Below are 23,746 nucleotides of genomic sequence, written 5' to 3'. Positions count from 1 at the left end.
TGTGTGTTTGTTTATGTATCTATCTGAACTGCTGCCTATTCTGGAAAGTCTGCATTCTGTGGGGATGTTTGAATTAGGTTTTGACGGAAAGAGTTGCTAATTTGGGGAATGGCTGTCCTCAGAAGAGGAAATATCAAGTATAGGCAGAGAAGCGTGGTGGGACTTGGGAGTAGTGTTCTTGGGGGATGTGTTGTGGCAGGAGAGAAGTGAAGCTACAAAGGAAGGTAAGCTTTGAGAAGTCAATCCTTGAATGCCAACCAAGATAGGTCCTGCTCTGGGCTTGGGAGTCACTCTGGGTCCCTGTTTTCAGAAGTGCCTGCTGTTCTCCAAGCAGTTCATGCACCAGGGCAACGTGGCTGAGACCACCCGGTAAGTGCAAGGGCTGGGGCTTGGCTCATGGGGTAGGGAGCAGAAAATGTACCATCATGCTGGTGTACCCATCCCCATTAGATTTGAGAAGCTTGCTCAGGACTGCAAGAAACAGCTGGAGATACTGCAGCTGGCCCAGGCTCAGGGCCTCGACCCTCCTAGCCACCACTTTGAGTTGAAGACATTCCAGACTGTGAGGTACCAAGGCCTAGGGAAACAGGGGCTCCAGGCAGGGAGGGGCAGAAGGCTGGGAGCCCAGGCCAGAGACTTATACTCCTTTTTTAGTGAGGCTTCCTAAGCCTGGCCCTGCCTCTTGTGGGCACTGGCGCTGCTGAGTAGGGCAAGGTGCATGCCAGTGAAGAGCGCATAGCTGTCTGGGTGCTATGGAAAGAGCTCTAGACCAGAAGTCAGAGATCAAGGTTTGCATACCAGCTCTGACTTCCCGCCCTGGCCCCATGCCCCTCCTGTCACCACCCAGCTGGGCAGACAGGCCCTGGAAGTAGGGACCTTGTTCCACCACTGTCCTTCACTTTGAGCATTTTCTCCTTTCCTCTTGGCTCTAGGATCTTCTCAGAACTCAACAGCACAGAAATGCATCTGATTATTGTCCGGGGAATGAACCTACCAGCCCCTCCAGGTAACCCAAGGGCCGCCCCTACTCCGGGAGGCTCTTGCCCGGACACTCCACCCCAAGTACTAGGCTCCTGGCCACTCCCTCTGATGCTACTCCCTTTTATCCTTCCCAGGGGTGACTCCCGATGACCTGGATGCTTTTGTGCGGTTTGAATTCCACTACCCTAACTCGGTGAGGTTCAGGTAGAAGTAGATGCTCTGAAACCCACCTTGCGTTCCAGGACCCTGTGCTTTCTTCCCATCCCTGGGAGGCCTGGCTGCAGTGCCTGCCCTGCATGCCTCTGTGTTCACTCACTGTCCTGACTTCTCTCTCCTGCTTAGGAGCAGGCTCAAAAAAGCAAAACAGCTGTGGTGAAGAACACAAACTCTCCAGGTGAGGGCCACATGCAGATCTCTTCCTCCTCCCTCTCAAAGTATGTGGGCAGCACTGATGTTTCCAGAGCGGGTTCCCTTCTATGTCCTTACTCGATCCACCCCACTTGGGAGATAAAGGTGCTATTAACATGCCTCTTGTGTTGTTGGAGAAACATGCAGAGAGGTACAGGGACTTGCCTGGGGCCTCATGGCAAGGAGGTGGTAGAAGTGGGATATGAACCCAGGAATTCTGTATCTCAATTCCAAGTCTTTCCTACTTTGTTATAATCTATGCTTAAAAAGAGTAAAAAAAAAAAAAAAAAAAAAAAACTCGCTTCCAAGGCCATGACCTCAGTGGTCTACCACCCTTTGGAGGTAGTCACCCCGAACTGCAGGGCCTGAAATCCCAAGAGCCAAGCCCCTCCTTGCTTTCTCCCACTTTTCCAGAATTTGATCAAATTTTCAAACTAAACATCAACCGAAACCACCGGGGCTTCAAGAGGGTGATCCAGAGCAAAGGCATCAAGTTTGAGATCTTCCACAAGGGGTGAGGCTCCCATGGGTCACACTGCCACACAGGCCGGGAGGAGGGAAGAGCATTTGTGACTGCTGCCACTGTATAAGCTCAGCCAGCACATCTCTGCCTTCCCTGCCCAGTCCAATCCCCTGCTGCCTCTTGGCTCCCCAGGTCCTTCTTCAGAAGCGACAAGCTAGTTGGCACAGCACACCTGAAACTGGAGCGGCTGGAGAATGAGTGTGAGATCAGAGAAATTGTGGAGGTAGGGCCTGGGGTGTGGGCAAGCCAGAGGGCTTGGTACGAGAAGAGCCAGTATGCACTGAACACCACACGTTGTTGTAGGTTTTTGTGCTCATTACTTAATTTGAAATTCTTCACAAGTTTGCTTAGAGTAGGTGGAATCCTCATTTCACAGATGGAGAGGTTCAGAAGGTCTGAGAAATTTCTAGAGGGACCCAGCAGAAGGCAGCCTCCTTAAGTTTCCATGAACTCAAGGATTCCACAGGCAAGGACTATACAAGCTTGCCGCTGACAAATGAGGAAACTCAGGTCTGAGAGGAAAGGGGGTTCTGTAAGCTCAAATGGTGTATCCTTGGCAGAGCCACGACCAGCCCTTTACTGATGGGCTTTTCCCACTGCAGCACACCTGTCCCCACTGCCTGGATGACTTGTTCTTATGTGGGCCCTGGTCTCTTAGAGCCACTGAGAGTGGTTGGACTTCTTGGGCCTATTGTACTGCTTTGCACCCTACCTGCCCCATCTTCTGCCCAGAAGGAGGAGTATTGTGTTGAATGGGAAGGAACCCTGGGCGTGGGGTTCTAGTGCTGACTCTGCCAGCGTCATCTACTTCTCTTTTGGCCATCTGTGAAGTGAGGGTTTGGGATCAGTGGAAGGCTGCTTTCTTCAAGCCAATGTTTCTTCCAGAAGTTGCTGTGGGGATTGAGGAGAAAATGAAGCGAACAGAGCTCTAGGATGCTTGTCTAGATTGATTCACTTTTTAAAATACGACTCACCTAAAAGCACCATCTCCTCCTCCTCCAAACACTGGGAGGGTAGGGTTGTCAGGAATGGAGACTCTTGCGTTCATACCACAGGACATCTTAGCTCTTCTCACAGCTTTCCTGGGAATGTAGGGACCTGCTTCTCCCCATTCTGTGTCCCCTCAGTTACCATCTCCCTCTCTGTGGTCCTCACAGGTCCTAGATGGAAGGAAGCCCACCGGGGGAAAGCTGGAGGTGAAGGTGAGGCTGCGGGAGCCTCTGAGTGGCCAGGACATGCAGACGGTCACTGAGAACTGGCTGGTCCTGGATCCCAGGGGCTTGTGAGGTGGGCAGCTCTGGGCCTCCAGAACCTTTGCCCCCTTTTACTCGTATCTTCAACTGGTATCAGAAAAGAAAACCTAGGAGTTTCTCATCCATGAGAAAGACCAAGAGGCCAAACTGTTAGGGCTTAATGGGCTGAGTTTCTGATGTTCCCCAGTAGAACTGGGAAGAGAAGGTAACCTTCCAAGGTTTAACTCTCTTTAGGAAACCTTTCTAAAATCTTCATGTTTTCACTACAGTTTAGACTGACTTCCTGTGCTTTGCACCCCTGTATAGCCGATGGGAGCACCAGGAGAGGAGTCAGTCCGCGACTGTGCAGGAGTTGACTTTTCCAGCTTTGCTGGCTTCAGAAGCTTTTGTACATAAGAGAGATGCTGCTACCCAAGCACCAAAGACCTGTTAAGCATGTGCACTACTGACCACGACCCTGGTCTTTCCTGTTATTGGCCCCTCTGGGACCTCTACAGAAAGAGGCTGGGTTTCCAGGCACCCATCTCCCCGCCGTCGTCTCCCCCTGCCCCCAGTCTGGATGGGGGCAAGGACACCTTTGTTGCTCTATGCCATGGAGTCCTGCAGCCCCTTAATTCCTGCGTGGCAATTGTGTGCAGCTTACACCTGCCTCCAGCTGCGCCATTTCTAGATGTGCCTTTAGAAGATATAACTGGGATGGGAGAACTTTTGAGGGTGATTGGGAACCTCCCCTGCTGAGGGTGGGGTCAGGGTTCCATGACTCCTGTGGGCCAGTGCTAGCCTGTCCCAGACACCTGTTACCCCAGCTCTGCCTGTGCCTTTGTCCCTGACAGCTGCTGCACTAGCCTTCCTGCTTCCCTAAGGACTTCTTAGTGGAGGAGGAAAGTTGTTTTTGGTACTACTTGGTGGGAAGTAAGGAGAAGGTTGGATTTTGGGTTTGGTCCGCCCAAGAAAAAAGACTGTTAACTGGAAGGAAAATATATATATAAAATTTTATGTAGCCATTTTAATTTATTTAGGAAACTAAATCTAATTCATTGTAGGGATTTTATACTCAACTACACAGAGTATCCATCAAAAAGTCCTGCTCCCTGTCACTTTTTAAAAGCTAGGGTCGCAGTAATGTGACAAACTGCTGCTACCTTCCTCTTCAGCTCGTTACCTGGGGGACTTAATTTTTTCTAAGAAATTCTCCTTTGGCTTTGTTTTTCTGAATGGATGGAGACTATGAAGGGGTTTGTAGTTGTAATAGATTTAATATTCAAAACTGAAATACTCTACATTTCTTAGAAATACCCCATCTTCCCCAACACCCTTTTTGAAGCATTAATTCAAGATCAACAAAGCATTCCTCAAGATCACCTTTAAAAAAGGTTAAAGTGAAGCAAATACATTCAGCTTACTCATCACTATAGTATTGCATAAGCACAGCTCAAGAATCGAGCCTTGGTGTGTGTGTCCTTTTGGGCCATAACAGGGCTGGATCATGCTTCCCTGCCCTTAAAAGAAAGATTTTAGTGGGTCACAGAGTGGGAACTACACACAAATGACTTTTTTTCCTCAGGATCCCTCTGGCCAATCTTATCAGAAGTGAGCTACCAAAACTTCCACAGATGTGAGACTTAACTGCAGTCACCTGTATGAGAGACCACAGATCATTTCAATCTAGAATGAAAAGGGGGGCAGTCAGCCTTCATTAGATGGCCCATAGAGCAAAGAAAGGTGGCTGGAAGGGTTCCTGACCCAACCCACTCCCCTTAGGGTGTGCATCCAACCAGTGCTTCCTAAGAGGGTTGGGGTGGACCCTCTTAGGGACCACTGTGGTTATCCTTCAAAGTTCCAGACAGCCCTAGGAGTTTCTAAATTCAGGCCTCTGCTGGAAATGGCCTATTTCAATAGATAGATAGATAGGAAGGTTTCTGTGGCTCCAAAGATTTCTCCTTTGCAACCCATTCAATTTCAGTCTGCTTCTTTGCTCTTTGCAAAACAGAACCTCCAGGCTGAGGAGGCAAAACAAAGCGTCCCACTAGCCTTGGAGACTGAGGTTCTTAAAAGGCCTTTATTGTAGCCAAAGGCGTGCATGGGTCACTGGTAATGGGTGGAGCCTGTCCCAGCCTCAACTTGTCCTGAGATTTATCCACATACAGTAACCAGGCCTGACGTGGTGGCTCATGCCGGTAATCCCAACACTTTGGGAGGATGAGGGGGGTGGATCACCTGAGGTCAGGAATTCAAGACCAGCCTGGCCAACATGGTGAAACCCCATCTCCGCTAAAAATAAAAAAATTAGCTGGGCATGGTAGTGGGCACCTGTAATCCCTGTACTAGGGAGGCTGAGAAGAACTGCTTGAGCCCACAAAACAGAGGTTGCAGTGAGCTGAGACTGCACCACTACACTCCAGCCTGGATGACAGAGCAAGACTCCGTCTCAAACAAAAAAACACAAATACAGTAACCAAACATTGTAGGTTAGTAACTCACCTGCATTTGGGAGCCAGCTACAACCCCAATCATTTTAAAATTTTCAATTCTTTGATTTCATGCAATGCACACTTTCTTCTGAATTAGCAAACTGAATAAACTGAAAATTTCTTAGAATCAGGAAGTCTTGCTTACAATTAAAGGGCAAATTCCTGTGACTTGAACATTTTTTCTTTCTCATAGCACCATTCTGAAATCTGCATTATTGCTTCTGAATTTTGAAGGCTTGTTTTCCAAATATTCGTGGGCAGCTCCTAAAAGACTTTGCCCCTTAAGTATGGGCAGCTGCTTTCAGGATGAAACCATGCGACTTAAGACTGGCAGATCCTGGGAGCTTGCACCTGATTCAGCTCCACAGATGGATTCATTTTTTCTCTGCGTCAGCTCCTCAGGCTCTAAAATGGCATCATTTCTCCCCTACTCCTTAGCTCTTCTGACTACATACGATCCCTGAATTCCCACTGCCATTATTATTATTTTAGCATTATAAAAACAGAAACCAACCAGGCACGGTAACTCACGCCTGTAATCCCAGCATTCTGGGAGGCCAAAGTGGGTGGATCACCTGAGGACAGAATTTCAAGACTAGACTGACCAATATGGTGAATCCCCATCTCTGCTAAAAATACAAAATTAGCCAGGCATGGTGGCACATGCCTGTAATCTCAGATACTGCGGAGGCTGAAGCCAGAGAATTGCTTGAACCTGGAAGGTGGAGATTGCAGTGAGCTGAGATCACACCACTGCATTCCATCCTGGGCAACAAGAACAAAACTCCATCTCAAAAAAAGAAAAGAAACATCATTACAAATTTGCTAATCCCAGAAACAATGTTCAGCAGGTTGGTTGATGTTTGAAATGTGTTAAATGCTAAATTATTTCCCAGGTGACCAGTTATCTAGAAGTAAATTTAACTGAAAATCTTGGGCTCACCAGTCTTCAGGAACCACTGTGGCTGGGAGAAGACAAGATATGGGAACTTACAGAGGCAAAATTTCAAATCTGTAGCCCAAGAGTCCAGTAGTTCCTCAGAAGATGATATAAAGGCCGGGAACAGTGCCTTAATGCCTGTAATCCCAGCACTTTTGGAGGCTGAGACGGGCAGATCACAGGTCAAGAGTTCATGACTAGCCTGACCAACATGAAGAAACCCCGTCTCTACTAAAACCCCATCTCTATTAAAAATACAAAAAAATTAGCCAGGCGTGGTGGCGCATGCCTGTAATCCCAGCTACTCGGAAGGCTGAGGCAAGAGAATTGTTTGAACCCAGGAGGCAGAGGTTGTGACCTAAGACTGTGCCATTGCATTCCAGTCTGGGCAACAAGAGCAAAACTCCGTCTCAAAAAAAAAAAAAAAAAAAAAAAAAAAAAGAAGATATTGATAAACATACATTGCCTAGCATTTGATAAGCATTTAATAATTTTTAAAAATTTAATAAATTACCAGAATGGCAATTCTATTCCTTTTCAGTATAGAAGAATCGCTGTATCTCAGTCCTTAAGTTTAAAATCCAGAAAATTTGCCTGTTTCAAAATGTGATGGTTCAGCCTCTTGCTTTATATAATTCTTAAAATATACACTGTATAAAAGCAAACATAAACAAGGAAGACAATTAACTAGCATTGGCTGGCTTATGCCCAATTTCACAAATGATTTTACGAAACATAGAGGACATTTGATGCAGCAGAGAAAGGATTTGAGGGCCAGAGTTTGTCCTTAGTGGGAAAATTCAAAAGCTTGCACTGATCCAGAAGAAATAAGTACAATGGCAAGCAGGAAGAAAGATAAACCACAGGAAAACAGGACCAGTCCCTGTAGAAGTTCCAAACTTCTGAGGTATGTTCAGACAAAGCCTGCTATTAGACCAAAAATAACCTGCCCCTGTTAACAAGAGCTTCCTGTTCTTGTCAGGTTTGGAGGTAGCAGTCCCAGGGCTTGGTCCTGACAAGCTGCTGCTCTGTAGGCTAAGCTTTCCTTAGAAGCTCTGAGTACCTCTGAACCTATGGGAAAGGTCACAATCAGAGTTCTGTGCAGCCACCATCGGTAAAATCTTTGGAGAGGCAGATGTCAAGTATAAGCTCCCACCTCAGAGCAGGATGAACCTACCCAGACATTTCCCAGGCCAGGCCTTTAGGCCTCTGGAAAACAGCTGCTGCTGCAAACAGCTCCACAGCCTGCAGTCGCCTCCTGCTAAACCCACTTCTAGCCACTAGGGAGCAGCCTGTCACTGTCCCAGAGGCCTGTGCTAGTTTCCAGGGGATTCTTGGAGTTGTACTAATACTGCAGAAAAACTCGTTAGTTTAGCCTTGGCTTTCAGAAGGTGCCAGTGACAATGGATTACGTTGCTCTGGAGCAGTATTTTCAAGACATGCGCTGTGGAATTCATTTGGTCTAAGACCAAAATAAATATTTAATGAAGCAGAAAAAGGTCAGAGTACATCACACATATGGATAAACCAGGTTTTGGTTTCTAATACCACTCCCATTAAAAATAGCCAGGGTTCCTTGCAGAAATGGCTGATTCCGGGGCTAGAGCAGGCTAAGCACAAGATAAGACTGAAGCATCTTGTTGGGCTAGGAAAAAAAAAAAGAAGTGCTCAGAAAAATAATAGCATGTCACCAGGATAAAGGAGCCATCTTGAAGGGTTTCTTGCCTGGCTAAAGCTGAGAATCTGTGCACCAAAATAATCAATTGGAACCACTGAAAAAGGCCAAGCTTGGTGGCTCATGCCTGTAATCCCAGCACTTTGGGAGGCCAAGGCAGGCAGATTGCTTAAGCCCAGAAGTTTGAGGCTACAGTGAACTCTGATTGTGCCACTGCACTCCAGCATGGGTGCAGTGTCTGAAAAAAACAGACAGAGACACTGTCTGAAAAAAAAAAAAACGTGTGTATAATGAAAATTAAATGAATAAATGTTGCTTACAGCCATTACTGGGGGAAAAAAAAGAAAAATAAATAAATGAATAAATAAATTGGGAAGGAGGGGCTTTTGCTTATAGATTACCAAACGCAAACTGTAAAGCTGGAGAAAGTGCTAGAATTGCAAAATCATTTTGCAAACATCAGAGTTAAAGATCAGTGTGGGGATTTGCATGGTCTGAAAGTGTATGTATACTGGCTATACGTTCCAGGTGGGGGGAAATACAGAGACACTGGACAACACCTTGACGAAGTGATCAAAATTTACCACTATCAATGAGGGGGCAGATGGATATCAAGTCATTCTGGCAAAAATGCATATACTAATTCTAAATAGGAGGATACATCAAACTCAAAATGAGTTGTTTTCTGTTAAAAAACCGAGGAGGGCGGATCACTTGAGGTCAGGAGTTTGAAACCAGCCTGGCCAACATGGTGAAATCCTGTCTCTATTTAAAATACAAAATAATTATCTGGGGGTGGGGTAGCGCCTGTAATCCCAGCTACTCAGGAGGCTGAGGCAGGAGAATCACTTGAACCTGGGAGCCGGAGGTTGCAGTAAGCAGAGATCACACCACCGAATTCCAGCCTGGGAGACAGACCAAGACTCTGCCTCAAAAAAAAAGAAAATAATGACATAAAAGATCAAAATGAGTCTTGACAGCCATAGCCATGTCTGATTCTATACTAGGTTTACTGGAGGGAAAAAATGCTACAAAGGACATCATTGGGCAGATGCCAGGTTAAAGTATCAAGTCAATGTTTTGATGAAGTAGAGAACTGTCCTGCAGTTATGTAAGAGAATGTCCTTATTTTTAGGAAATAAGCATTAAAGTATTTAGGAGTAAAGGCCTATGATATGTGCAGTTTACTCTCAAATGCCTCAATTTTTTATGAAGAAAGAGAAAGGGAGAGAGAAACTCTGACAAATGAAATGGGGCAAAATGTTAATAAATGAACAACGGGAATTTGGGTAAAGTGTGCATTTTTTTTTTTTGTACTTGCAACTTTCCTAGAAGTTTAAATTATTTCTCAATAAAATATATTCTTTAATTCCTCCCATATAACTAAAAATGTCCTGGGTGTATTCTGTCAGCACTCACAGAAATACCCAGTTGAATACCTGCCATCCACACGGGTAGATCTCCAGCAATCCTGAACTCAATTCTGCTCTCCAAATGACATTTACACTGAATTGCCCTTCTGAAACTAGAAGAGTAGATTAAGCCCTTGAGTCTTGGATTCACTTCAATGAATAATCTGGTAAAAACAAAAAAATCTAAGTGTGACTTCTACTTGACAGACAGCTGTGATGTAACTGGGACAAGATCAATGTGGAATTCTTTTTATACCAATTCTGTACAAAGAGTGCAAGAACTGATGCTTCATATTTTATTTCCCCTCTGCCCTCCCATCCCACCCTTGGTGATGGTTGTACCCATTTGAGCATTTCTGAGCACATGGCCATAAGTAAATCTTGAGAGAGGAGCGGAATTCTTGTCTAAAGAGTAACAGAAGGGGATTAGCTGCAAGGATAGCATAACTGTTGTGCAGGAACAGAAGCTGCCCATATCTTGTTGGTGGACAATGCATAGAAGACTTAGAATTATGGAACATCTGTCCCCCCAACCACCCTTTCCCACCCGTCTCCCAAACCCTAACTCCCACCCTATCCCCCACCCCATTAATAGTGTTAACAAAAGCTTAATCTTCCAGTTTTAAAGTGCAAATGATTTGGGTATGACTGCTGTTGCAACAGGTCTGAACAGAAAAAAATGAAGTCTTCTCTGTTTATGCGATGTTTTCCAGTATATAAAAGATGAGTTCCATGACGACAGGGCCCTCACTGAGCTGGCAGGCCCCTCCATGGATCACCGGCACCAAGGCGCTGTCCAGATCATTCATATACTGCGAGGGAAGGGGCTGGCCATTGCTCCCTGCTTGATAGCCAACCTACACCACAGAGAGAGAAGGAAGAGAGGGTTACTCAACAGAGAAGGCTCTCCAGGGCTGAGGGCAAGGAGGCTGAGCAGGAAAGGAGATATCCTTTTTGGCCATAGGCTAGACACATGGTAGTGAATACAAATTTATCCTCTTTTCTGGATTGTCACTTATCCTGTTGTTTACTCTTCCTGACCACTTGACAGCCATGAGGCACTGGGTAAGCCACGTAACCTGTTATGGTCTTAGTTTTCTGGGGAAGGGGAGAGGTGCATAAAAAGGTATGGAGTATCAGAAATAATACCTTAACCTTTGGTTGTGAAAATTAAAATGAGAAATATATAATGTACAACTGCCTAACATAGTAGGAACTGAATATTTGTTCGTGCATCAGTCTGTTTATCCATGCACCATCTTCTGAGCACCTACAAACCCAGAGATCCAAAGATGAATGTAACAGGGCCCTGTCTTCAAGAGGTACACATATTTAGCAGAAAAATGCCTGTTCTTTGTTTTACATGAGGTAATTTTCTCTAGCTGGATTATCAGTGTCATTTGAGATAGGACCACACAATACTTCATTAGTATAGCATTGAGCAAGCCATTAAATAGAAAATAAATATTTGTTGATTGATGACTAGTCAGGAACTGGGGGCAGACACAGAACCTTTCATCATCCCCTGATAACGGAACAACACTGTGTTCAGGAACCGGTTTGTCCCCATAAGCACTCAGGCTGGGAGCGGCTTGCTGGGAAGAATTAACACTCAGTGGGGAAGGGTAATCAAGCTGAGCCTACACCCAAGTTCTAAGTGCCTCAAAGCTAAAGGGTTGAGGGAACAGAGAGGTCTGGCAATTTATAAGCAACAAGGAAGGACCTGGAAGGTCCTACCACATGCTCCCCTCGTTGCCCCACACTAAGAAGGAAACCAACTCCTCGGCATGCAGGTGAAGAAGCCACAGTTCAAATGGTTCTGACCAAAGCATCACATGTGGGTATCTGAACAAGCATCACATGTGAGATGATACCTGAACAAGCATCACATGTGAGAATCTGACCAAGCATCACATGTGGGTATAGTACTATTAAAGGGAAGGCCAGAACACTACATCCAGTCAGGCCAGAAGGTCTCTGGGTTGATGCAGGAAAGCTCCCATGTCAAAAATACAGACATTGCCCAAGGCCAGCTTTAAAAGCTGTGGAAGACACGTACCTGATCTGAGTCAAGTGTCACACGTAGTCCCAGTTTGGTCATTCCATCTTCTTTCAGAAGCTTCAGGTGAGGACAGAGAGCAAGGCAAAAAGCCTTGGCAACATGCTCAGTCAATCTACTGTGATCTGCAGGATCACTGAGGCAATTGTGCTGGTCATCATTTTCTAGGAAAAACACCTGTTCCCCCAAACAAAAGAGATTTTTTAATTTGTTCCTGGATTTTGGGAAAAATAAGTAGATTAGCTCACTGTATATGAGCACCCTGATTCTCCAAGATGTGCAAGAAGGCCTGACAGGAACAGGACACCATAAGGTCCCTTGGCCAGGAAAAGTCTGGCATTGATGTCTTCCACCTAAAAAAAAAACAATCCCTGTCTCTCTGTCTCTGCAACCACAAAATGGCAGCAGTGGCCTGCCTATCTCCCTGCAAGCCTCCATGGTTGTAATGGCACATTCTTCTCAGAACTAGAAAACGTCTCCATTTAGCATTGTGTGCCACTAAAAGGTAATCCCTATATGTGGACCATTTTCCTAGAAAATGATCTTAAGTCTAAGAGAATGACCCTTATAGATGATGTAACCCAGCAGCTTTATTTTACAATTACTCTTAGAAGGGAATTGACTGGCTCAAGTGCACAGAAGAACTTAAGAGACAGAGGAAGAGCCGAGCTGAGCCTAGCATCTGAGAGATTGCAGAGCTTTTTCCACCACACAGCCCTGCCCCTGCAGAGATGGGAGCTGTGTCAGCATGCCCACACAGAGCCATGCACTGCACTGTGCACAGGCAGAAGTGGAGCACACTTGGAACTGATGACCCAAGCCCTAGCGGCATAGAGGAAGGGTCATGAGTAAGTCCCTTAGTCAAAGGACTAAAGAAAGTCAAAGGACTTTTTTTTTTTGAGACAAAGTCTCGCTCTGTCACCCAGGCTGGAGCACAGTGGCGTGATCTCAATTTCCCCCCATAAGCACTCAGGCCAGGAGCGGCTTGCTGGGAAGCTCACTGCAACCTCTGCTTCTTGGGTTCAAGTGATTCTCCTGCTTCTGTCTCCCAGGTAGCTGGGATTACAGGCATATGCCACCATGCCCGGCTAATTTTTGTATTTTTAGTAGAGATGGGGTTTCACCATGTTACCCAAGCTGGTCTTGAACTCCTGTCCTCAGGTGATCTGTCTGCCTCGGCCTCCCAAAGTGCTGGGATTACAGGCATGAATTACCACACCTGGCCCAAAAGACTTATTTTATTTTTTTAGATGGAGTCTCACTCTGTTGCCTACTGCCCAGGCTGGACTGCAATTGTGCGACTTCAGCTCACTGCAACCTCCACCTCCCGGGTTCCAGCGATTCTCCTGCCTCAGCCTCCCCAGTAGCTGGGACTATAGGTGCACACTACCACTCCCAGCTAATTTTTGTATTTTTAGTAGAGATGGGGTTTCACCATATCAGCCAGGTTGATCTCGAACTCCTGACCTCAGATGATCCACCCACCGCAGCCTCCCAAAGTGCTGGTATTATAGGCGTGAGCCACCATGCCTGGCCCAAAGGACTTGTTTTTTTTTTTTTTTTTTTTGAGACAGAGTCTCACTCTGTTGCCCAGGTTGGAGTGCAACGGCACGATCTTGGCCCACTACAACCTCTGCCTCCTGGGTTCAAGCGATTCTCCTGCCTCAGCTTCCCAAGTAACTGGGATTACAGGTGCTTGTAACCATGCCTGGCTAATTTTTGTATTTTTAGTAGAGATGGGGTTTCCCCATACTTGCCAGGCTGAGGACTTCTTAATAATTAATTTGTCTCTGTGAAGTGGAAAGCACCTGACTTCTCTGATTATTGTGAAGATAAAATGATATAAAGGCAAAATATAAGGCCGGGCACATGGTTCATGCCTGTAATTCCAGCACTTCAGGAGGCTGAGGTGAGTGGATCATGAGGTCAGGAGTTTGAGACTAGCCTGGCCAACATGCTGAAATGCTATCTCTACTAAAAATACAAAAATTAGCCAGGTATGGTGGCGCAATGCCTATAGTCCCAGCTACTCAGGAGGCTGAGGCAGGAGAATTGCCTGAACTCTGGAGGCGGAGGTTGCAGTGAGCTGAGATCATGCCACTGCACTCCAGCCTGGATGACAAGAGCGAGACTCCATCTCAAAAAACAAAAAAAAGGCAAAATATAAAAGATACAAAAATGCAAATACACGACGTTTCTATATAGCAACCCTAGCTTACTGCTCCATAAGGAGCTTACACTGAGAGGATTACCAAGGAGGCAGCTCTGAAGCTTCGTGCCTGGATGCACTAGAGAGTGGTGGCATGAAGTGAGAGTGGGAGTCAGAAGACCTGAGCTCTGGCCCCTGCTCTGCCATTAATGAGCCAACATCAGTAACAAAGTTAGTCACATGACCTCTCTGAGCCTGTTTTCTCATTTGCATCATAGGATGGACAGCTCGCCTACCTCACTGCTACTGGGGAGCAAAAAGGAGGGAACAGAGGACAAACTGCTTTATAAGCCATAAAGTATTTTCACGTTCCAGACTGTGTATTGCTCAAAATGTGTCAAAGGGACAAATCATTACATAGAAAGTAACTAAAATCTCTTAGCTTCATATGAAAACATGGAGTCTGTTATGCAGGATGAATCCCTTAGGACAACTGCTCAGAACTGGAGAACCAGATCAAATCTCTGCTATAAGGAACCAGTAATATGAACTTGAATAAGAGATTTAACAACCCTGGGTCTGTTTCCTTTTGTGTAAAATGGAAAAGCTTGAAGTCACAGAATTTTTTTTTTAATTAAGACTCTCAAAGCTGAAAAGAATCCTAGAGATTTTATAATCCTTTATTTTACAAATAAGTATACATGAGGTTCAAAAGTAATTAAGGGATTTACTGAGAATAAACTTTTAAAATTTTTTTGAAATTTTATTTTTCCTCCAACCTCTGGGGGATGAAGAGAATAAACTTTCTCATCTATATGATATGTATATATAAAAAGGATCACTGCCCTGCTCCTCTTATTCCCAGGTGAGCCTCTAATACAGCTTTCAAGTTAAGGAGCAAATTAATGCAGTGGGAAAGAGCTTAGGAGTTGGCCAGATCTGGGTTTGAATCAGGATTTTGTCATTATTTATTTGCTTTGTAATCTTGAGCAAGTTAATGAGTCTCTGAACTTTAGTTTTTTTTTTCTAGATGGAGTCTCATTCTATTGCCCAGGCTGGAGTGCAATGGCGCGATCTCAGCTCACTGCAACCTCCACCTCCCAGGTTTAAGTAATTCTCCGCCTCAGCCTCCCAAGTAGCCGGGATTACAGGTACGTGCCACCATACCCAGCTAATTTTTTGTATTTTTAGTAGAGACAGGGTTTCATCATCTTGGCCAGGCTGGTCTTGAACTCCTGACCTTGTGATCCACCCACCTTGGACTCTCAAGATCTGGAATTACAGGCATGAGCCACAACACCCAGCTGTTTTTTCTTTTGAGATGGAGTCTTGCTCTGTCTCCCAGGCTGCATGGGGTACAGTGGTGTGATCTTGACTCACTATAACCTCTGCCTCCTGGGTTCTAGCAATTCTTCTGCTTCAGCCTCCCAAGTAGCTGGGACTACAGGTGTGCACCACCATGCCTCAGCTAATTTTTGTATTTTTAGTAGAGACGGGGTTTCACTATGTTACCCAGGCTGGTCTTGAATTCCTGACCTCAAGTGATCTGCCCACCTGAGCCTCCCAAAGTGCTGGGATTACAGGCATGAGCCACTGTGCCTGGCCTAGTTTTCTTATTAGTGAAATAAATTATGTTTTAAAGACCGTGTTATCTAAGACAGTTTAAGTACAGAGTAACTGACCCAGCTTTCTGAAGAATACTGCAAAGATGGTATGTACCACGCAGAGATGTACTCTTCTTGAGTTCCAATGCAAATAAATCTCTAAAAGCTAGTTCACAGGAAGGAGGATACATGAGATGGGTGCAGGCTGCAACTGGTGCCATTTCTTCCTGGTGATCTCAGATAGACCCGGAGAATTGGAGTACAAAAGGGAAACATTTTTCTCAGAGATTTTTTTTTCTTATCCTCCAGAGTCAAGCCAGAATGTGGCTCCTGGCCTAGCAAAAATTTGTGCTCAAAGTGGGTCAAAGATGCCAAGTTTCATTTCCTTACCTCTGTCCATCTGATGACTTTTCCATTTGCTTTATATTCTGATCCATGGAATATCTTCACATTTGTTATAGTCTCCATGGACTTCCCATCTATAGGACTTACGACACTAAAATAGACGCAAAGAAAAGATAGAAGCAGCTCTTAAAGTTAGAAAAGCCATTTTTCCTATCACGTTTTGCTGCGGAAGTGTTCCTACTAATTACACTGGGTACCTTGCTAAACACACCTTTGCAGTACATCATAGCAAGAAGCAGCTACTGTATAAAAAAGTACATGAACTGAGCTCTTGGGAAAGGATCTGTGCACTGAAATAATTCAAAGAACACACATGTGAAAAAGGAATCATTTTTCCAGGAGCCAGTTCTCTTTAATGTTTTTTTTTGTTTTTTGTTTTAAGAGATGGAGTTTTGCTCTGTTGCCCAAGCTAACGTGCAGTGGCGCGATCTCAGCTCACTGCCACCTCTCCTTCCTGGGTTCTAGCAATTCTCCTGCCTCAGCCTCCTGAGTAGTTGGGATTATAGGTGCATGCTGCCATGCCCGGCTAATTTTTTGTATTTTTAGTAGAGACAGGGTTTCACCGTGTTGCCCATGCTGGTCTCGAACTCCTGAGTCCAGGCAATCCACCCACCTCGGCCTCCCAAAGCGGTAGGATTACAGGCATGAGCCACCACGACTAGCCTAGTTCTCTTTAATGTAAAAAAACTGATTAATTAAACCTGCTCTTTTTCCAGGATTCCTTTTCAGTGAATGCATGGTTACCCGCTCAATCTTGTTTTCACTCAGCTCCTGACTCTGTAATAATACTCGTCATGATATATTATTCATGTTTGCATACCTGACTTACAAATGAGCTTCGGAAGGGGAGGGAATATATTTTCACTTCGATGTGCTTGCTATATTCCCATTACTGACCCACTGCTTGGAACTTAGGAGTCTAATAAATATTTATTAAGAATTATTTGCTGGGCACAGTCGCTCATGCCTGTAATACCAGCACTTTGGGAGGCCAAGGTGGGTGGACTGTCTGAGCTCAGGAGTTCAAGACCAGCCTCGGCAACATGTCGAAACCCCACCTCTACTAAAAATACAAAAAAATTAGCCGGGCATGGTGGCTCACACCTGTAATCCCAGCACTCTGGGAGGCTGAGGTGGGTGGATCACCTGAGGTCAGGAGTTTGAGACCACCCTGACCAACATGGAGAAACCCCGTCTCTACTAAAAATACAAAAATCAACTGGCCGTGGTGGCACATGCCTATAATCTCAGCTACTCGGGAGGCTGAGGCAGGAGAGTCACTTGAACTTGGGAGGCAGAGGTTCCAGTGAGCCAAGATCACACCACTGCACTCCAGCTGTCTCCAAAATAAAAGGATTATTTGACCAAGTTGCTAATTATGACAGTGCTGGTGAAAACAAGTATCTATGTTTCTGTCATAACACATTCCCCTTAGTGCTAAATTATCACTACTAGATTCCTGAATAGAAAGGCCACCTCTGATAGGCATTTCCTCCCTGAAATACAGCAAGTGTAAATATGTGGAAATACACATTCATTCTGATGAGAATTCAAAATGATTGGCACAAAGATTCTAAACTTTCCCCAAGAATTTTCAAGCCTGTTTATGTTCTTGAATCTCTATGTATTAGAAGTCAAATCTTAGGGCCGGGCGCGGTGGCTCACGCCTGTAATCCCAACACTTTGGGAGGCCGAGGCGGGTGGATCACGAGGTCAAGAGATCGAGACCATCCTGGTCAACATGGTGAAACCCCGTCTCTACTAAAAATACAAAAAATTAGCTGGGCATGGTAGCGCATGCCTGTAATCCCAGCTACTCAGGAGGCTGAGGCAGGAGAATTGCTTGAACCCAGGAGGCGGAGGTTGCGGTGAGCCGAGATCGCACCATTGCACTCCAGACTGGGTAACAAGAGCGAGACTCCGTCTCAAAAAAAAAAAAAGAAGTCAAATCTTAAATTTCAATATCAGGCATTCACTTCATTTACTCAAAATTAGTTGAATATAAGTTTAATTTCCAACTCATGAAATAACAATGTTAAAAAAAAAAAAGAGCACCTTGGTTGTTTAGAATCCTTTGAGAAAGGATACAAAGTTCAGTTTGTAATGTATAAATGCAATGTTTTCCAGCTTGTCCCTGAATGTCTGGGTATGAGAGAAAGAAAGGGATGTGGGGTAAAGAAAATTGTCAAAGATGTCTCCAAGGTTTTGGCTTGAACCATTAGATCAGAGTTGCCAAAACACTGGAAGAATACAGGATTTGAAACCCAAGAAGGTTTTTTTTTTTTTTGAGACGGAGTTTCGCTCTTGTTACCCAGGCTGGAGTGCAATGGTGCGATCTCGGCTCACCGCAACCTCCGCCTCCTGGATTCAGGCAATTCTCCTGCCTCAGCCTCCTGAGTAGCTGGGATTACAGGCACGCGCCACCGTGCCCAGCTAATTTTTTTTGTATTTTTAGTAGAAACGGGGTTTCACCATATTGACCAGGATGGTCTCGATCTCCTGACCTCGTGATCCACCCGCCTCGGCCTCCCAAAGTGCTGGGATTACAGGCGTGAGCCACCGCGCCCGGCCCGAAGGTGGTTTTAAGAGCTAGTCTTATCACTTCCTAGCTGTGTAGACCTGACAAGTTATTCAGCCTTTTGGTACTCGTTTACTCATTTAGAGAATGGAAATGTCAACACCTGTTATTATATCAAACAAAACAATGTTGGCAAAAAAGTACTGGTAAATCATAAAAGGCTCAGGTATTGTGATCTCAATAACTATAGAGGGATTTTTTTGTTTCATCGACACCGCTACTCATAACTCCTCTCAAAAATACATATAGAAACTCCTTCAGAAACTAACTTACAAAACCAGAAATTTAAAATTCTATGTTAAGCATTTAAAGCAGTCTTTCTCTTAGGCAGGGCTTTCAGTAAAACTATAAAACACTAGTGCAGACAGCAGACAAAACCCAGAGCTTAGCCTACAGCTAAAAGCCACAGTGGGAACGTGTGCTGCATTTACCCCTTGCTAACGTTCTTGTCATCATCCACCCACTGGATGTGGATGTGCTCCTGGGGATCCTCCGCATCTGCCTTCCCACAGGTGATGGTGAAGTCTTTCATCTCTCGCAGTGCCTGCCTCAAGGAATCCATGTTCTCTGCAGTGATCTGGACCATAACGCCATCTAAGAATCAGTACAAAGCCAAAGGAGAGGCATATGAAACACAGCACCTAGCATCTAGCAAATCCCTCTGAATTAAATGTAAACCTTTTCTCTGCTTTCCAAAGCTGACACAGAGGTTTTGCTTTTTGAGCTGAACCTCTTACTGAAAGCATTGTGAGAAGCAATGCCAAGATGGGTTCTGCTTAAAACACTTGTTGATTTCACTTCAGACACGACTAAGAATTTCTCCTGAGATTACTTAAGGGGAAAACTTAAACACAGTCAAATTCTTCTATTGGACACACCAAACATTGTGTTCCTATTTTTGCTCCTCAATTTATCATCCTCTGATCATATTTATTTGTTTGCATCTCCATCTCTCTCGCCTTACTATGACTGCCTGGCATAGAGTGAACGCCCAGTAAATGTTTGCTAAATAAATCACTGAATAAATTATAGTAGTGGGCTTGGAGATAAATCCATTTATTGACTAGCAGTAAGGCAAACCTACCACAGAGTTTCATATGGGCTACAATATAGCCAACAGATGGCAACTGTTTTTCAGCTGCTACCTGCCTGAGTTGAAGGCAAACACTCAAATTGAGAGTAAAAGTTGTCGCATGCTGAAAAATTACTCTGCTTCATTGACAATGAAATAATTTCTAAACAGTCTCAAAAATTTCATAAATAGGCAGCCAACTGCTGCACTGAAACACACAAGCGAAATGCAAGACCCAAGAAATTCCCAACCCAGACAATAAACACATAATTTTCAAACACACTGCTTTGAATTGGTAAGGATCTATGTCTATCTTAACTATCTATCTATCTGTCTGTCTGTCTGTCTGTCTTTCTATCCATCCATCTATCTATCGACGGTTGCCCAGATTGGAATGCAGTACTATTCACAGGAATGATCATAGTACACTGCACCCTCCTGGCCTCACAGGGTCCTCCCACATCAGCCTCTGAAGTAGCTGGTACTATAGGTGCATGCCACCACACCTGGCTCATTTTATCACTTTAACAACATTTAAGGGGTGTTTTAAAACCACCTTGTGAAGTCACAATTTCAACTATAGTCAACACTTGATCATACAGGCTTTAATTAGTTGCTTTTGACCAAATGACAGTTTAACTCCTAGATTTTCTGGGTGTGGTGGTTCACACCTGAAATCCCAGCACTTTGGGAGGCCAAGGCTCGTGGAACATTTGAGGTCAGGCATTTTAGACCAGCCTGACCAATATGGTAAACCCCATCTCTATTAAAAATACAAAAAAAGGCCAGACGAGGTGGCTCGCCATGTAATCTCAGCACTTTGGGAGACTGAGACAGGCAGATCACAAGGTCAGGAATTCAACAGCAGCCCAGCCAACATGGAGAAAGCCCATCTCTACTAAAAAAATACAAAAATTAGCCAGGCTTGGTAGCATGCACCTATAATCCTAGCTATTCTGGAGGCTGAGGCAGAAGAATTGCTTGAACCTGAGGGGTGGAGGTTGCAGTGAGCTGAGATTGTGCGACTGCACTCCAGCCAGGGCGACAGAGCAAAAGACTCAGTCTCAAAAAAAAAAAAAATTAGCTGGATGTGTTGGCGCACAACTGTAATCTCAGCTACATCTCAGCTACTCAGGAGGCTGAGGCAGGAGAATCGCTTGAGGTGGAGGTTGCAGTGAGCTAAGATAGTGCCACTGTACTCCAGCCTGGGCTACACAGTGAGACTCCATCTCAAAAACAAAAACCAAAAAAACCCTCTTAGATTTCCTAATAATTTCTTTCTTTCTTTCTTTTTTAAAGATGGGGTTTCACCATGATGGCCAGGCTGGTCTTGAACTCCTGACCTCAGGTGATCCACCCACCTCGGCCTCCCAAAGTGCTAGGATTACAGGCGTGACCCACCGCGCCTGGCCTCCTAACAATTTCTTAATGGCATGTTTCTGTTATGTAGTCAGAGTTGTAAATTTTAGTTGTAAAATATTAGTGCACTCTACGTTTCACTCACTGTTTTATTAAATTTACCAAAAGAAGACCAAAGCCAGTATCTATAAATATATGTAAGATTATCTATGTATTTCTTTCTTTCTTTCTTTCTTTTTTGAGATGGAGTTTCGCTCTTGTTACCCAGGCTGGAGTGCAATGGCGCGATATCGGCTCACCGCAACCTCCACCTCCTGGGTTCAGGCAATTCTCCTGCCTCAGCCTCCTGAGTAGCTGGGATTACAGGCACACACCACCACACCCAGCTAATTTTTTGTATTTTTAGTACAGACAGGGTTTCACCATGTTGACCAGGATGGTCTCGATCTCTTGACCTCGTGATCCACCCGCCCCGGCCTCCCAAAGTGCTGGGATTACAGGCGTGAGCCACCACGCCCGGCCTTCTTTCTTTGTTTTTTTTAGAGAGTCTTGCTCTGTCACCCAGGCTGGAGTAGAATGGCGCTATCTTGGCTCACTGCAACCTCCACCTCCTGGGTTTAAGCAACTCTCCTGCCTCAGCCTCCTGAGTAGCTAGGATTATAGGTGCGTTCCACCATGCTCGGCTAATTTTTTGTATATTTAGTAGAGACAGGGTCTCACCATGTTGGTCAGGCTGGTCTCGAACTCCTGACCTCGTGATCTGCCCACCTCAGCCTCTCAAAGTGCTGGGATTACAGGCATGAGCCACCACACCCAGCATTATCTATGTATTTCAATTAACACACTGGAATCCACCCTAAGAAAGGACTGTTTTTACACAGGGCTTCGGAGTGAGCTACTGTAAAAATGTAAACCTGTCATCATGTGAGGTAGACTATATTTTCCATAGATGGCCATATCTCCCATCTCATTTTTCTACAATGCTGTCTTCCCATTTTCTCATGTAGAAGTGAAGTCTAATTCCTCTCCCTTTTCTAACACCAAAGTATGGTGGAAATGACAAAATATGACTTTTAAGGATGGGTCACAAAAGGCAATGCAGCTTCTACCTTGTTGCTGAACATTCATGTTTGGAGTCTTGAACCACCATGTCAGAAGTCCAGCTATCCCAATGCTACCAAGCCATGTTAAGGATTCCCCATGTAAGTACTCCAGTCACCACTCCTAGTCTTTAAATCATCCCAAGCCAGGTCTCAGTTGTGTGTGTGAACAAACCTTCATATAATTCTAGCTCCCAGTCATCAAATAACTTCAAGTCATCCCAACTAAGACTCCAAACATCATGAAACAGGGTTAAGCCATCCCTGCATTGCCCTATCAAGATTCCTGACCCAGAGGATTAGTAAGCATAAAATGGTTGTTTTAAGCCATCTGTTATGAAATAAGAGTAACCAGATCAAAACGCAATGAATAATCAACAAAGAAAATAAACAGTGTGCCAATTAGCCTTTAGTTTAATTAACTTTTGTCAACATACGTATCATGTGTAATGATAGCAAATTAGCAGAAAGCACATCCCATTTTGTACCCTAAATGATGACCACAACATTCTTGTGGACAGGAGAGACTTTCATCTATACACTTACATATTAATATTTGCACCCAATGATATATTTGAACTTAGTCTACATGCCCTCAGGTACCTTATCCCAGAGCTCTGAAAGGCCATCTCCTAGTTTTAATGTCACTGTCACAGGGTATCCCTACCACTTACTCCTTTCTTTATAGAACTAAGCACTCTCATGGTGGTTTTAATTTGCTGAAGAGATGCTACTGAATAAATAGTAGGAGTGAGACATCTACAGTAGAAATGTCAAGGATTCCCTTTATGTTCAATCGTTATTATGAGGATTGAATACTTCATTCTTTACCTTCCACAATACTGGACTTGGCAAGGTATCCAGAAGAGGATTTCAGAGCACCACTGAACACAAAGAAACTGGCACCAGTCACTAAAACAGCAATAGAAATAGTTTAGTGAAGACAGACCCTATGCTGGAGGGATTGAAAACAACAGCAAAATATTCAGAAGTTGAGAATTCCAACCATCATCATACAGAAAATTAAAAAAATCAAATCTATATTCCACAATAAACATGTAGCCAATAATTCTGTTGCTTACAATAGCTTTGGGAATAAGGTTTTAAGATATGCTCCTCCATTTTGTTTTGTTCTTCCTCTAATTAAGAATCCAAGTGGCTAGGCCCGGTGGCTCACGCCTGTAATACCAGCATTTTGGGAGGCCAAAGCGGGTAGATCACAAGGTCAGGAGTTCGAGACCAGCTTGACCAACATGGTGAAAAACCCATCTCCACTAAAAATACAAAAATTAGCTGAACATGGTGGCGCGTGCCTGTAATCCCAGCTACTTGGGAAGCTGAGGCAGGAGAATCACTTGAATCCAGGAGGCAGAGGTTGCAATGAGCTGAGATTGCACCACTGCATTCCAGCCCAAGCAACAGAGAAAGACTCCGTCTCAAAAAAAAAAAAAAAAAAAGAATCCAAGTATCTTACAAGAAAAGGAATCTTAATGGTTGAGGCCAGGGGTTGGCAAGCTATAGCCTGCTTGGCCTCCAGCCTGTTTTTATAAATAAAATTTTAATGGAACATAGCCATGTCCATTTATTTACTTATTATCTATGGTAGTTTTTGCACTAAAATGCTAAAGTTGAATAATTGTTGACAAAAACCACAGGCTTGCAAAATCTAAAATATTTATCACCTGGCCCTTTGCAAAAAAAGTTTGCCACCCTCAATCTAATCCATTGATTTTCAGATTTTTTAAAGATCAAATATA

General features: G+C 44.5%; 2 protein-coding genes across 8 annotated transcripts in view; one reads left to right on the top strand and one right to left on the bottom strand.

Moving 5' to 3' along the window:
• CC2D1B (coiled-coil and C2 domain containing 1B) overlaps positions 1–23,746 on the top strand; it is a 47,374-nt gene that overhangs the window by 9,119 nt on the left and 14,509 nt on the right. For 2 of the 6 annotated variants that reach the window (XR_010341180.1, XM_064372345.1), the window contains exons 17-25: positions 311–369; positions 451–567; positions 933–1,006; positions 1,116–1,174; positions 1,324–1,375; positions 1,804–1,903; positions 2,045–2,135; positions 3,070–3,114; positions 14,902–15,022. Coding sequence is in view for 5 of the 6 variants with exons in the window: in XM_064372345.1 (XP_064228415.1) it covers positions 311–369; positions 451–567; positions 933–1,006; positions 1,116–1,174; positions 1,324–1,375; positions 1,804–1,903; positions 2,045–2,135; positions 3,070–3,114; positions 14,902–14,985 (681 nt within the window). In the remaining variant the exon portion in view is untranslated. Of the gene's footprint in view, positions 1–310; positions 370–450; positions 568–932; positions 1,007–1,115; positions 1,175–1,323; positions 1,376–1,803; positions 1,904–2,044; positions 2,136–3,069; positions 3,201–3,471; positions 3,782–10,376; positions 10,465–14,901; positions 15,023–23,746 lie in introns of those variants that run through there. The other 4 variants (XM_012434635.3, XM_012434633.3, XM_012434634.3 and 1 more) reach the window with 4 other exon arrangements.
• ZFYVE9 (zinc finger FYVE-type containing 9) overlaps positions 4,337–23,746 on the bottom strand; it is a 213,025-nt gene continuing 193,615 nt past the window's right edge. For both annotated transcript variants that reach the window (XM_012434631.2, XM_012434632.2), the window contains 5 exons: positions 22,821–22,901; positions 18,890–19,052; positions 15,866–15,971; positions 11,723–11,899; positions 4,337–10,520 (listed from right to left, as the gene is read on the bottom strand). In XM_012434631.2, the coding sequence (XP_012290054.2) occupies positions 10,359–10,520; positions 11,723–11,899; positions 15,866–15,971; positions 18,890–19,052; positions 22,821–22,901 (689 nt within the window). In that variant the 3' untranslated portion in view covers positions 4,337–10,358. The remainder of the gene's footprint in view (positions 10,521–11,722; positions 11,900–15,865; positions 15,972–18,889; positions 19,053–22,820; positions 22,902–23,746) is intronic.

Source organism: Aotus nancymaae, unplaced genomic scaffold (assembly GCF_030222135.1).
Source record: "Aotus nancymaae isolate 86718 unplaced genomic scaffold, 86718_ANA_hifiasm-v0.15.2.pri h1tg000007l, whole genome shotgun sequence".
NCBI classification, from domain to species: domain Eukaryota; kingdom Metazoa; phylum Chordata; class Mammalia; order Primates; family Aotidae; genus Aotus; species Aotus nancymaae.
The sequence above is the reverse complement of the archived record's forward strand: the minus strand, read 5'-3'. Positions and strand labels throughout refer to the sequence as shown.